This window comes from Haliotis asinina, chromosome 2 (genome assembly GCF_037392515.1).
Source record: "Haliotis asinina isolate JCU_RB_2024 chromosome 2, JCU_Hal_asi_v2, whole genome shotgun sequence".
Taxonomy (NCBI): Eukaryota; Metazoa; Mollusca; class Gastropoda; order Lepetellida; family Haliotidae; genus Haliotis; species Haliotis asinina.
This window is the reverse complement of record NC_090281.1, coordinates 87,117,935-87,132,855: the sequence shown is the minus strand read 5'-3', so window position 1 is coordinate 87,132,855 and position 14,921 is coordinate 87,117,935. Positions and strand designations below refer to the sequence as shown.

At 37.8% G+C, this 14,921-nt stretch overlaps 1 protein-coding gene across 2 annotated transcripts in view; it reads right to left on the bottom strand.

Moving 5' to 3' along the window:
- Positions 1-4,393, bottom strand: part of LOC137272963 (putative methyltransferase NSUN7) — a 34,347-nt gene extending 29,954 nt beyond the window's left edge. For both annotated transcript variants that reach the window (XM_067805389.1, XM_067805388.1), the window contains exon 1: positions 3,955-4,393. In XM_067805389.1, coding sequence (XP_067661490.1) covers positions 3,955-4,393 — 439 coding nt within the window. The remainder of the gene's footprint in view (positions 1-3,954) is intronic.
- Positions 4,394-14,921: the final 10,528 nt, after the last annotated feature.

Sequence of the window (14,921 nt, the reverse complement as noted above, 5' to 3'; positions counted from 1 at the left end):
ATAAACAGATGATTTTTATTTCCTCTTATCATTCTTTAACATTATTTCATAAAACCATTTATGCTATCATATATATCTAACATACTTTACTCTAATTTATTGTTTTAATGTGTTGAAGAATTTGGACTGCATAACCCTTCTATAATAATCTTTTTATGAAAACAGTTATGCTATTTTATGTATCTAATAACAATATTACTTTATTCTAATTTATTCTGCCTTAATTTAGATCATATTATCCTTAAAGAACTACAGACTGATGAATGGATTCCATTGAGATAATCTCTCTCCTGTTGTAATTGCTGCGTCACTTTCAATGTGTATTCTGTAGATCACCGTCAGCAACATAACATGTCGTCAAGTACCCTTGACGCCCTGCACGCCCCAGGGATTGGTTGGAGTACCTTTGTTCAGGAACCTTCCCACCAATATCTGTCCCCCTGGCACTTGTAATCCTCTCATGTCTTATTAGCAACACAAAAAGGTCACATAAGTCTGTTTGGGTTTCGGGGAAGCTAAACCCAGGATCAACCTCACTTGTTATAAAAGTTACAAAATTCATCCGCTCATACATGTTCTTTCATTAAGCATGTTCAGGTTAGGGTTTTAAACAGAACTATACATCTTCATTGATATTGATTTATTTTTCTTGAAATTAATTGGTTTGTCCCATTTGAACAGAAATTTATCAAACTATTGAATTTTGATTTTCAATTTGTTGGCTTTGGTGAATGTGTCAGTGACTGTCACCAAGAGCTTCACTATAGCATGTATATTTGTTTGTCTGGGATTGTACCCAGCCGCAGGATGACAGTCAGTACATCATAAATTTTCTGGATCAACTGATCCAGTGATTGACTGTAGTTGGGTTATGCATGAATCAAGTCAGAGAGTCTTCTTTCAATAGTAACCTCTTGGGACTAATTCTATCCTAGGTCTGCACAGTCTGACATACTGCGTCAAATAGTTTCCAAATTTTGCTGGCCAGTCGGGCTAGCTATGCCCTTGTAAACTAGGTCCAACATACAAGCTGTGACGTGCCATGAACCAATAATGGATGAAAAACGTACTTAGCATTAATTAAACAATACCTAAACACCTTCAAAGATTTAGTCAGTGAATAATCTTCATTCTTTGTTTATCTGTCTATACTTGTCCCATGGAGGCAGATTCAGTAGTTTGAAATGGGCATCTCAATTTCGATGAAGGTACTGTAGGACTGGGAGAGTTGTGAGCATGGGGGTTGAGGGTTGGGAGAGTAACTGTGGCAGTTTAAAATCATACAAGGATAAAAATGAGATATTAAGACAAAGTTATCAGGAAGGTGAGTGAATGAGTGAAAGCTTTACATTGCATCACCATTTTCTCAGCCATATAGTAACAAGACAAAGTTTTGTGGTGCTACTGGGGCAATGTGTCGTTTTCAGAAGAAGAAAGCAAGCACTAAATAACGTTCCCTGCAATGGAATAACAAGGACAACAAGTTAAGGATATCATGGATATATCATAATGTGGAAATAGATCCAGATATACAGAAGGGTTCATAAATAACACAAACACTTAAAGTCACAGAGATATGAGGAAAACTTGGATTATCAGTTCAAGCAGCTTATCCTGCAGCACAGTGTGAGGTTATCCTTATCAAACCCCATTCTCCCAGATGGAGTCTGAAGAGGTTGTGACAAACATGACATGGAGGTTCTCTTTGTTTACAGAACACTGTCTCATAGTAATGTCTCGGGACTCATGTGGAAATATTTCATCTCAAGTGCGAGAATGAAAACTATGTGGTCAGTTTTATCATATTTTCCATTATGACAGTATCTACATACACAAATCAATAATGGATCAAAATGTAATACTACTCATGAGGATACACTGCCTGAGTGTAAGAACCTTTCAAAATATATGAAATTTCTTTAGGCATTCTTCAGTATTGAATGGCCAGTAGGGTGAGTGAGTTTAGTTGTACATTGCACTCAGTCATATTCTAGCTATATGATGGCAGTCTGTATATAACCTAGTCTTGACCAGAAAATCCAGTGATCAACAGCGTGAGCATTGTCATCATCTGCATAGTAGTGAACTGATGACGTGTCCAAAGGCAGTGAGCCTGACCACACCATCCCATTATTCACCTCTTATGACAAGCATGGGCTACAGAAAACCAACGTTGACCCCAATCTTTACACATAATGGCCTGCAGAAACCACAATACATGACAGTGCTTTATTAGAAATATATATGACACCAACCATAGTCATTGTCATAACATAGCAAATGTTCATGTTCCACCAACTCACGGAATCAACTGAATGCACAAAGCAGTTTTAGCACTAAGACTATTGCCTTGTGTGGTAGTTACGACTGTCGTAGCACTAAAGACCACTGTAAGTCTGATAGTATGGTAGTTACGACTGTCGTACCACTAAGACCACTGTAAGCCTGATAGTATGGTAGTAACAACTGTCGTACCACTAAGACCACTGTAAGCCTGATAGTATGGTAGTTACGACTGTCGTACCACTAAGACCACTGTAAGCCTGACGTATGGTAGTTATGACTGTCGTACCACTAAGACCACTGTAAGCCTGATAATATGGTAGTTACGACTGTCGTACCACTAAGACCACTGTAAGCCTGATAGTATGGTAGTAACAACTGTCGTACCACTAAGACCACTGTAAGCCTGATAGTATGGTAGTTACGACTGTCGTACCACTAAGACCACTGTAAGCCTGATAGTATGGTAGTTACGACTGTCGTACCACTAAGACCACTGTAAGCCTGATAGTATGGTAGTTACGACTGTCGTACCACTAAGACCACTGTAAGCCTGACAGTATGGTAGTTACGACTGTCGTACCACTAAGACCACTGTAAGCCTGACAGTATGGTAGTTACGACTGTCGTACCACTAAGACCACTGTAAGCCTGACAGTATGGTAGTTACGACTGTCGTACCACTAAGACCACTGTAAGCCTGACAGTATGGTAGTTACGACTGTCGTACCACTAAGACCACTGTAAGCCTGATAGTATGGTAGTTACGACTGTCGTACCACTAAGACCACTGTAAGCCTGATAGTATTGTAGCTATGACTGTTATAGCACCAAGACTACTGTAAGCCTGATAGCATTTTTTTTTCTAAAAGTATCAGAGAGTAGTAAGTATATAGAATAACCTACCAGTACATCTTTCCTTCATGAATGAATGAGACCTTGACCTTCAATCATTTTTTCTCTGAATATTCTTCAAGTGTACCAGAGGGCAGTCATGAAGATGTCAACACACATGTTCCCTTGTGACATTACGTTTGGAACAAGAACAACATTGTGGAGCTATCTTGGTACTCAGTGAATGTCATATCACCATAATGTGTGAATCCCCACTTCCAATAAAAAGTATTGACACTTGTAAAATGTGTTGTATTCTTATTACAGCTTTTTTAAGTGTGGCCTTCAGGCATAAGAAACTTATGCCAAACTGCCATTTTGTTTCCAACAGAGTCACTGAAAGCAGTGAATGCAAGGAATTTCAATCTCTGTCAATATTCCAAGGACCTTCACCTTTATTGCAAACACTTAAAGATTATCATCAATTAGATTACTTCCGATATCAGGTAGTCAACATTATTACAATTGCAATAATGCCCAGGAATCTCCCTTGTTTTCAGAGTATGTACGCAAACATCCATCAAAACTATTTTGTATTCACAAATAAATCTAAATAAAGCTTTTTGTCTGCTGTTTTAGAACAGCAGCTTGACCCACACAAATACATGAGCCTCTGAACCAAACAACTAATGGTTCTTGTACTTAAAAGCGTGCAATAAGGCAGACTGTCGCAGAAATTATACTCACACAATATTAGTTAAGGCAGCAAATTCCAGTTAATCTGAAACCTGTAAAGTTGTCTTACATGTTTAAACGCAGAAAATATATTCTACTTACATTTCAGTGCAGCAAAGGCCAGCTCGTAAGTTTTCCTCTTCTCAATCTCATCTTTAAACTCCTCATCTGCCACAGGTGGTTGGATGGGAGCATTGGCCAACTGCTTCCTGCGAAGGTAGGGACTTCCTTCATTGGGGTCCTGCTTCAACACTGAGTATATTTTAGCCCCACGAACAAACATACGATGAGAGTAAATAGTAGGTTCCTTGTAGAAGAACTCCTGGCGGTATTTACTCTCATCCGAGATGTAGCCATTATGACTCTGTGGAGTGTCAGTCATTTTGGTTAGATGTTCCGCCTGGCTGTCACTATCTGGGAACACTGTTCTTCCATTTCTTAAAATTTGGTCATTTCCTTGACCAGAACCCTGGAAGTGGTGCCCTCTGTTTCCACTGTACCCCTGCTGCTGGTAGGAAACATTCTCTGTAGTAGGTGGCATTATATTCTCAACATCCCCTCACACCTCTACCTGTTTTTCCCGAAGGTGATGATAGCCTGGAAGCTGATTGGTCAGAAGGGTTGGCCACTTGTGTCAATCAGTATTCAGTAGACCATCGAGCAATCGGCAATGTGATTCAATCAAGTGCGTTTCAATCGCTGGGGCAGACGGGTGGGTCAATGCCTGATCCTGGAGTGAATTAAGTCAAGTCTAAGTAGCTCCTCAATCAATACGACCCAGTGATGCAGCGTGTCGCTTGGTGATTCACAATACAGCTGCCCTTATCTACAAGAAAACAAACAACAATCCTTAAGACAAGAAGAAGTTCCCCAAGAGACCTACTGTCAGACCGTGACATTTAACCCACAAAAAGCGATAAGCTGTCCATTGTCCATACTGTCATCTGCTCCAGTGAAGCTGTCGCTAACAGGGTAGAATATACACTATCACTTCATAAGTAATATACCCTAATAGTGGAACCCCGTCATACAAAGCAATCTCTCTGACTGTACAAGTGTGGCTTAAGGAATATATACTGGTGCGCTTCTCAGAAGTATCAACGAGGCTTGCATGGGATCAATTGAAATTCTGACACTAGACATTGATGAAAATATAGGGATTACGCTAAGCTTGGAGCCTACAGAATATTGCTCCGCACATGTGTATAAAAACAGCCCATGTCATAAGAAAAAGCGTTCTCAATGCATGTGTCATAAACAGGCAACAGTCAAATCACTTTGAACTTCACAAATTTTATGTATATTAACAAAACTAGTTACAGTTAATGAACAGTTTGCTAGTAATTATTATGAAATAGTGATGAAACTTAACTATTTCATTCATTATAGATAATTACTGGCCAAATCTTTAGAAAAAAACTGAATAATACATTTTTCATATTAACTGTTAACATTCCAGAACAGAATTAGTAAATTTGTTCTTAATGATGTATAGCAATAAGGAAAACCCAATGTTATTTGTTGTTTTACTTTTTCTGTGGGCTCTACTGCTCTAATGGTTTCCTTTGAAAACCCCTGAAACAAGTATCAGTTTTATCACAAAACCATAACCTACATATATATTCCAAAATCTTATCATCAATACATTTTGCCAAAGTTGTGGAACAACTTCCATTCAATATTGAAAATATATTGATTAATGAATAACAAGTGACCTCATACACACACCTTAAGAACCTCATCTTATGAACGTTTATCAGATTTTGCCGTTTCCACAAAGCCATGCTATTTCTACAGACTATATTTCCTCAGAGATGAGACCAACAACCACTTACAGCGACCAAAATCCTTCAAACAGACTGCCAAGTGACTTTCCTTTATATACTGTTTCCAGACCAACAAATCCAAGCATAATACCCCAAACGAAATCCTCACTAGCCGTCCTCACAAGAGGATTAGTCCACCAGGCCCCAGCTCACTCTTGCTCCAGCCAACAGGTAGAGTGCTTTAAGCTGGGGTAATCTCTCCACGGCAATAGCTACACCAAGAAAAAGAGGATCACCGTATGTTTGCATTAGTGTGCGCGGGTAAGAATAATTGATTTGGTGGAAATTATGTCCAAATATGTCCTGGAGACATGCATGGCTATTGAATGACTGGATTGGTTCTCGGTTTAGTCCTTGTAGGACTAAGTCTCATGCTGCAGAGATGTGAAGTAAGCCTACTTTAGTATAAGTCCATGCTGGGATTTGAGGATGGGACTGAAGATTTATTTACTCACTAGTTATGACATCACTAGAATAGAAGAACTTAGTCATTTCCAATAATAATAATACAAGCCTGTCACTCTAACTAATAAATTCAGGACTAAATCTAAAATAAGAGCACCCAGTATCTCATTAAATCTGATCTTTCACTCCAATGTGATACCCTTTGAACATTCAGAACTCAGAAATATTTCTCATACAAAGAAATCAGAAACTACCATCATGAATCTGATCGAAAAGTTCACCTGAGATGACCTCCAGGGGAGGTTATTCACAACTTCACAGACAGGTATCGATTAATAGTGGAAGACTTGATTTTGCTGAGATTAGAACACCTGGTCTCATCTTTGAGAAACTTAATTCTGACTACTAGATTTGTGCACCATGAGAAGTTTCAATTCGTTGAGAAACATTTTTGCACAAAAAAAAATAAAATTCTAAATTTCATTTAGCTCCAAAACAAAGACATGAGGCAGGGACCTCAAAACAAATCATCCTGTCTTGTGGTTTAATGGTTCCAAAACAAATCAGACTTGATAAATCAATTTCAGTCAAACACACTACCTGCTGAGCTATCAAGTCATTGGGTGGGAGGTAGTCTAGTTGTTAGAGTGCTTGCTCATCATACCAAAGACCCTGGTTCAGTTCCCCACATGGGTACAATATGTGAAGTCCAATCTGCCATGAAATTGCTGGAATGTTGCTAAAAGCAGTGTAAAACTTTAAAAAATCATGTACTACAACATGTGAAGCCTATTTCTACATGGAATAAAACTAAATCTCACTCACTAACTATGTATACAGCTAATCAGTAAACTTGGGCTGTAATTATTGTCCAGTGAGGGAAACCCTCCCAAAGAAGCTAATTAGTGTCACTTATGCCTTGCTGGACATTCTGATTTATCCAAGTTGTTTGGCTAAGTAAGACTAGTCTAGCATTCATGATATTAAAGGATAACATTCTTTCATTTGTTTACTCAGTCAGGTACAGTAAACCATCAAATACATGTCACCTAATTAATCACTGTGCCAGCCTCAAATTTTCATATACTGGATAATGAAATTAATGCGACTCTACCAACCTTTGAGATTTTCAGAAATAAATGTTTATTTCTAATTACAAGATAAAGAACAAGAACAAAAGCATATTTACACATGGTTGGTGACTATGATAACTGCTTGATCCACTTGAAATATGTGTAAACAAGTTGATCATGCAGAACACTACACTTTTCTATAAGGACTAATTAAAGCACTCTGCAGCTTGTAGTATACATCTATTTCTGACATGTTGTGCACCTGACAGGACAACAAACTCTGATATGTCAAGATATAGATGCATTACTTTAAATATATGAGCAAGAAAGTCTTGTTTCACATTTATTTCCATATTAACATACGTACAAGATATGATTATTTTCGACCCATGAAGGTCGGGGGAAGAACAGGCCTTCAGCAACCCATGCTTGCTATGAAAGGTGTCTATGCTTGTCGTAAGACTAACAGGATCAGGTGGTCAGACTCACTGGCTGACACATGTCACTGGTTCCCAGTTGTGCAAGATAGATGCGCATACTGTTGATCAATGGACTGTCTGGTCCAAACTTGATTATTTACAGACTGCCACTAGCTGGAATATTGCTGCGGCGTAAAACTAACGTCACTATATCACTATGATCATTTTCCAAACTCATTAACCCACAGCATGTACAAGAAAGTTCATAATAATAAGTACCAAATTCTGTATATAGTTGTTGGGCAAATATGATGGCAAATACAATGGATATATCACTATATCACTATGATCATTTTCCAAACTCATTAACCCATAGCATGTACAAGAAAGTTCATAATAATAAGTACCAAATTCTGTATATAGTTGTTGAGCAAATATGATGGCAAATACAATGGATGGCATCATACGCTTCCCTAGCAACTAGTTCAGACAAAAAACAGCAAAGTCAAATATTATTTATGATCATTAGTCACTTTCTACAGCATATTTTGTGTATAATATTGGGGAAAATAAGAGATACAAGAGAAAGAAAATGATTCATACATAGTGAAGATTTTCCAGATCCAGTCTAATCATAAATCAACTAGAATGCAGCACTTTACCTCACTTCACTATTAGTTTTGTTCAGTGAGTAATACAAAATATATAGCATGCTTCCCTCATAATACAAAACACAATAATCTACAGGTTAATCCTTGCTTGATCCACCATCCTACCATGCTGCTCTGATCTGACCTATACACTCCCTATTCATTTGTTTGTGTATTGCTTAAAGCCACAATAGGCAATATTTCAGCTTCGCTACAACAAGCTGTAAATCAACCCTCAGCATACATACAACTCACAGGAAATTTCACTGCCAATCAAACTTCACCAATAAAACACTTTTATATTTTCATTCAGTCTGATCTCAATACAAAAGAAGGAATCCCTGTGACTTTTTCTCTCGCAATCATTCAAGTAAAGAAACAGGACAAAAGGTATACATTTCATACCGACCCATATCCAAGTCTTACATCCAAACAAAAATCCCTTCCACAATTATTCAAACGGAATGGACATGGCACCACTCAGACAAAATATAGGTCTAAAAAAAAGCACAACCACTGATAAGCAATTCATATTCAATCTTGGACAAGAAGAGGGCTTGAGTTATGATCTGGTTTATGTTGACAATGCAATCTTCACCTTGTTGGGAACCTTGATTAACTTTCTGAAACGACAGGTCACGAATATTCCATCCGCTTATTCATCAATCAATGTGACTGCACTGGTGATATAGTGACCCTGACTGTCTGTATTTGTGTACAGTGCAAGTCAGTAAGAATCACTTGAGATTATATGAGATTCAAACCAGCTATACACATTTCTACCCTTGTCCAAGTTTTTCTTTCATTGATGTATCAAGTATTATAACTAGAAGTAGGTACATGTACACTTAATATATTAAATGACAGAACTTGTTCTCAGTATTGAAAATGTATGTGCAAAAAGAAATTGTATCTACTTTTGAAACATATCAGTCTCTTTTCAGGAAGTATATCTGTAAAAAATGTCTGAATCTTGCAAACTCTTACATGTCAAAATAATTCCTAACTATGGATATTGGTCTTTGCTTACTAGTATCATTTTTAAAGTCTACAGATAGTGTGTTAAGTGAGTAAGTTGATATTTAACATCACATCGGCAATACTGAGAAAAGATACAATAGTAGTGTAGTGGTTACATCACAGATATAGATATATATATTAAATTCTTGAAAAATTGGTGAATGTTGTGAGGATGGACACCTAACTGGAAAAATAATACACTGGGATCAATCTTTACCTGTTAAAAGTGTCTGAGACATCCATTGCTACACTGTTGATGGATGGACTTCTCTCCACACCCTTTGATGTCTACCAAAGACATTTCTCTCTATCTCTGGAGTACTTGAGATGACTGTACATTTGACACATAACAGGGCCATGGGGTAGCCTAGTGGTTAAAGTGTTCTCTTGTCACATCGAATACCTGGGTTTGATTCCCCATATGAATATAAAATGTGAAACCCATTTTTGGTGTCGCCAGCTGTGATATTGTTGGATTATATTGTTGACAGCAGAATAAGCTGAACACACACATTTGAGTGCTTCAGCGCTTGTACAGTTTCCCTCAGAAACCTCCATCAACTTTAAAACCTACCTGTACATTATTCTCTTGAAATTGTTATCACCAACCTCATTCAAGCCTACTTCATCAAAATTGTTACACAGAATTTCCTGAAAATATTTCAGTATGAATTTCACAATATGATAGATTACAAGGTTGTGACAGCCTTGCCTTATATCTTATTTTATCCCCTCCAAATTACAATATTAATAATAGCACTGAAGCAAGCTCAATGGTTCATATGATATTTCCAGATATTGCATAAAAGCCACAAGTAATATATCAACTGACTCTTGACAGATTTAACCCATGCTATCAACAAGTATACATGTGGGAATACATGCACATCAAATCAACGAATGGAGAAACATTTATCATTTCTACAGATGAATCTGCTACAGACCATTAACGACTGAGTTAGATTAAGCCAGTTATAGACATGACATTCAAGCCCAGGTCAGTCAGGTTACATTAGCTGAGAGTTGACAGATATATGCTAGTGAAAATAATGTCTCCTTTCTTTACACCACCTTCTGGTCCATACCAACAGTAAAAGTTTGATTGATAGCAGAAATACCCAAAATTCTGCCTTTATCATTTCAAGAGAGACAGAAAGAGAGAGAGAGCAACGGATAGGGAGAAACAGACACAGAGCGAGGGAGAGTGATGCACACACACACACATGGACACGCACATGACAGAATATAAATTTCCTGATGGTTTGGTTAGACTACCATTAACTTTGCATGAAGTCAAATAAACTCACAAAACTATTAAATCTTCTTAAAGTCAATTTTTACAATTCTTATTCGAACATTTTACATTTTTAAGGAGATTTCCCACATATCAACTTCAATCCTATATTTCTCTATTCCTTTCAGATCATGACAGGCATTGTAAACTATGAAATTATATCGTCCAGTAGCTTTGTGGCATGAGTCACAGACAGTATGGTCATCTCTGTCCATGCTTGCTGTAAAGGTGGATGACCCAGCAGGATTGCACACAGTGAAAAGCATGCTCCCCTGTTGTGCCTGTAAGCTTGTCATACATGGGGCACTCTTTCTGTGACAAACAAGGACAAGCTTGTTTCACATTCCATCCACCAGCTCAATCTTCAAGTGAGGTGTTTACAGCAATAAATGTTGACCTTTGCTCCACATTAAACCCAAACACTTCTCCTAGTCCCATATACATGCATATCAGGATCTATATATCCCTCCTTGATTCCCCTCAGAGGGACCACCATACACACAGCAGGCACACATACAGACTCCAACATAACTGAAGAGTCCTGTATATAAACTGTATAGCTCATAGCACTGAACATCTGAGTTTAATTGCTCATACAAATGAGATTTGTGGGTAGTTTGGTGCCCCCTTCTATGCTTGTCTGTTGTTTAACTCCACCCTCAGCAATATTCCAGCAAAATGGCAGCAGTTCGTAAATAATCTAGTCTGGACCATACAATCCAGAGATTGACAAAATGTGCATCGGTCTACAAAATAATTGTGAGTGAGTGACACTAGAAATGGGAATTGCATATTGAGAAGAACTGAACCCAGATCTTGTGCTACAAGTGAATGCTTTAACCACTAGGTTAAAACACCCATCTTGGTGGTGTGGGTGAAAATAGTATAACTTCTGTGTTCTTTAGCGTGTTATATCTAGTTAATGTGAAAGAAATAATCCTGGAAATAAAAGCCTAACTATGATTCTGAAAGACTGGCACCAAGGCATCTATGCCATTATATTACAAGTGCAGCTAGATAAACATGTTGTCTATGGACCCTCTTTGGTATTTTATTTTCTGATTTATACTTGCATAAAACTTATGTGATTGATAATGGGTTAATTCAGATTTTATTTTCTAAAAATTGCATTTCTATCTTAGGAACATATCTGGGCTAAAATAGCAATACTGGATCTGAAATGTTACTTAATTATTCATTTGGAGACTTTTTGACACAGGAAAATATATATGCTTCTCTGTTAGCTTTCTACTTCAAGAGATGCAGCACTAAATAAAACCGATATCTCAACATCACTAAACTAACTTCATCAGTATGACTAGAGCGTCTTGACATTTTCTTCTGAGTTTCAAACACGGCATTACAGCTGAAAGATGGCTGTCGACAAGGTGATATATGCCATACTTTACACCAAGTCAGCATGCAAACACCCACAAAAACTATAGCAGAACCATTCTCCAACCTTGGGCATAGAGAGAAGCGACAGTCACTGCCTAGTTGGATCTCGGATATTACACGTCTATAAATCACTATGTACATTAACCAATACCTTCCTTGCCATTGTAAGCCCGCCCTCATTCAATAACACAGGAGCTGGTGTGTAATTAACGTGTGTAATTAACGTGGCCAGCATCATGTTTATTTCATTGCACAACGTCTATTACACACATACTACTGGAGCAATGGGATCAATACCTAGTCAATTTCTACCTGACGGCTCTGGGACTGAGCAGCATGGCAGCAAATAGTCATCAGTTTACCTGTAGTTTGTTATACAGGTATGATGACTCAGGTAAGATAAGCACTATGGTCTGTGGGCGTGTAGGTATTATGATATCCATGATTTGCTTGTATTTAATGCATCAGGCAATAACGCTTAAGCTTAGTAATGACAGCCTAAAAATACTCACCCCGCAGCCAATAAACCAGTGATTGATATTATGAGCACTGTCCATGACAACAGGGTTGAATGCCACAATTCACTGTGCCTTGGGCTCTTTCAATAAAGAAATATACTCACACACAAAAGTAATGCAAGTCAAGTATAAAGCTGTGTAATTTTTAATTTAATTTAATTTTTTTTGGCTGCCAACACTGATGACATCAGTTTTGGAAAGGTGAAGGAGTTGACAAGAACAGATCTCGCAGGTGTTGATGGGTAATGTGATGATTTTGTTGACGGGTTGTGACTCTGTAAAGTTGTGACCCTCTAATGAAGGTCATCTGTGGTCTTTGCAACTGGTCCCAGACACATTTAAAACATGCATGAGATACTGTTGACCAGTTCTAACTCTGGATCACCATGAGTTTCTTTATCAAGTCTAATAGCTGAATAATTAAACTGCCATTAGGGAGTATTTGGGAAAGTTTCAAATCTACTGGTAGCTATATATAGTATTATGGTTCAGGACAATACATCAGTGATGATTATTTTTCATGATATAACAAGAATAAAAACTTGGTCAAATTTTGCATGTTTGTAGACTAAGCAAATGAGGTGTGAGTGAATGAGTGAGTGGGTAGGTGAGTGGGAGGGTGAGTGGTTGAGTGAGTCAGTGAGTGAATGGGTGGATGGGTAGGTGAGTGGGTGGGTGAGTGAGTGGGTGGGTAAGTGAGTGGATGAGTCAGTGAGTGGCTGGTTGAGTGAGTGAGTGAGTGAGTGAGTGAGCAAGTGGGTGAGTGAATGGGTGGGTGAGTGAGTGGGTGAGTGAGTGGGTGGGTAAGTGAGTGGATGAGTCAGTGAGTGGCTTGTTGGGTGGATGAGTGGGTGAGTGACCAATCAAGTTCGTGAGACATTTTACCCACAAAGAAAATCAACCAACATACAAACTACACACTCTCAATAACTACCCAACATTCCCCACGCATGGTAACTATGACAAGAACTCTGAAATGCTCTCCGCCAGTATCCAGGAAGTCATATTCACCTCCAATAAACCATCAAACCCTACCCATAAATTCAACTTGATTTAATTGGCTATGAAGAATCAGTAAAACCACTCATTGGATTATGAAATTATACCACAGTTATGGCTCCCACCCTACCAAATACAAGGTTTGATTGACCTGTCAATAAAACAAACAATGCCTTGGTGATATTAGACCAACACCTGCTCAATTAGCCTCAGGTTAAGTGATTTATTTACAAGTCTGCTGAAAAAAAGTCTTTATTGCGGAGTCATACACCGTCACATTACAAGAAATGTGGTTCAGGGTAGACCATTAACAGCCATCACGATTCCATTATTTTCATAGGTCAATAAAATCTCACATTATCATAGAAAACTTTATATCCACAAGACAAGCGTCTGAAAACACTATGTCAAACATTATGAGATGTATCATGGTCTGAATACACTATGTCAAACATTATGAGATGTATCATGGTCTGAATACACTATGTCAAACATTATGAGATGTATCATGGTCTGAATACACTATGTCAAACATTATGAGATGTATCCTGGTCTGAATACACTATGTCCATCATTATCAGATGTATCCTGGTCTGAATACACTATGTCAAACATTATGAGATGTATCATGGTCTGAATACACTATGTCAAACATTATGAGATGTATCATGGTCTGAATACACTATGTCAAACATTATGAGATGTATCCTGGTCTGAATACACTATGTCCATCATTATCAGATGTATCCTGGTCTGAATACACTATGTCAAACATTATGAGATTTATCATGGTGTGAATACACTATGTCAAACATTATGAGATGTATCATGGTGTGAATACACTATGTCCATCATTATCAGATGTATCCTGGTCTGAATACACTATGTCAAACATTATCAGATGTATCCTGGTCTGAATACACTATGTCAAACATTATGAGATGTATCCTGGTCTGAATACACTATGTCCATCATTATCAGATGTATCCTGGTCTGAATACACTATGTCAAACATTATGAGATTTATCATGGTCTGAATACACTATGTCAAACATTATGAGATCCATCATGGTCTGAATACACTATGTCAAACATTATGAGATGTATCATGGTCTGAATACACTATGTCAAACATTATGAGATGTATCCTGGTCTGAATACACTATGTCAAACATTATCAGATGTATCCTGGTCTGAATACACTATGTCAAACATTATGAGATGTATCCTGGTCTGAATACACTATGTCCATCATTATCAGATGTATCATGGTCTGAATACACTATGTCCATCATTATCAGATGTATCCTGGTCTGAATACACTATGTCAAACATTATCAGATGTATCCTGGTCTGAATACACTATGTCAAACATTATGAGATGTATCCTGGTCTGAATACACTATGTCAAACATTATGAGATGTATCATGGTCTGAATACACTATGTCAAACATTATGAGATGTAT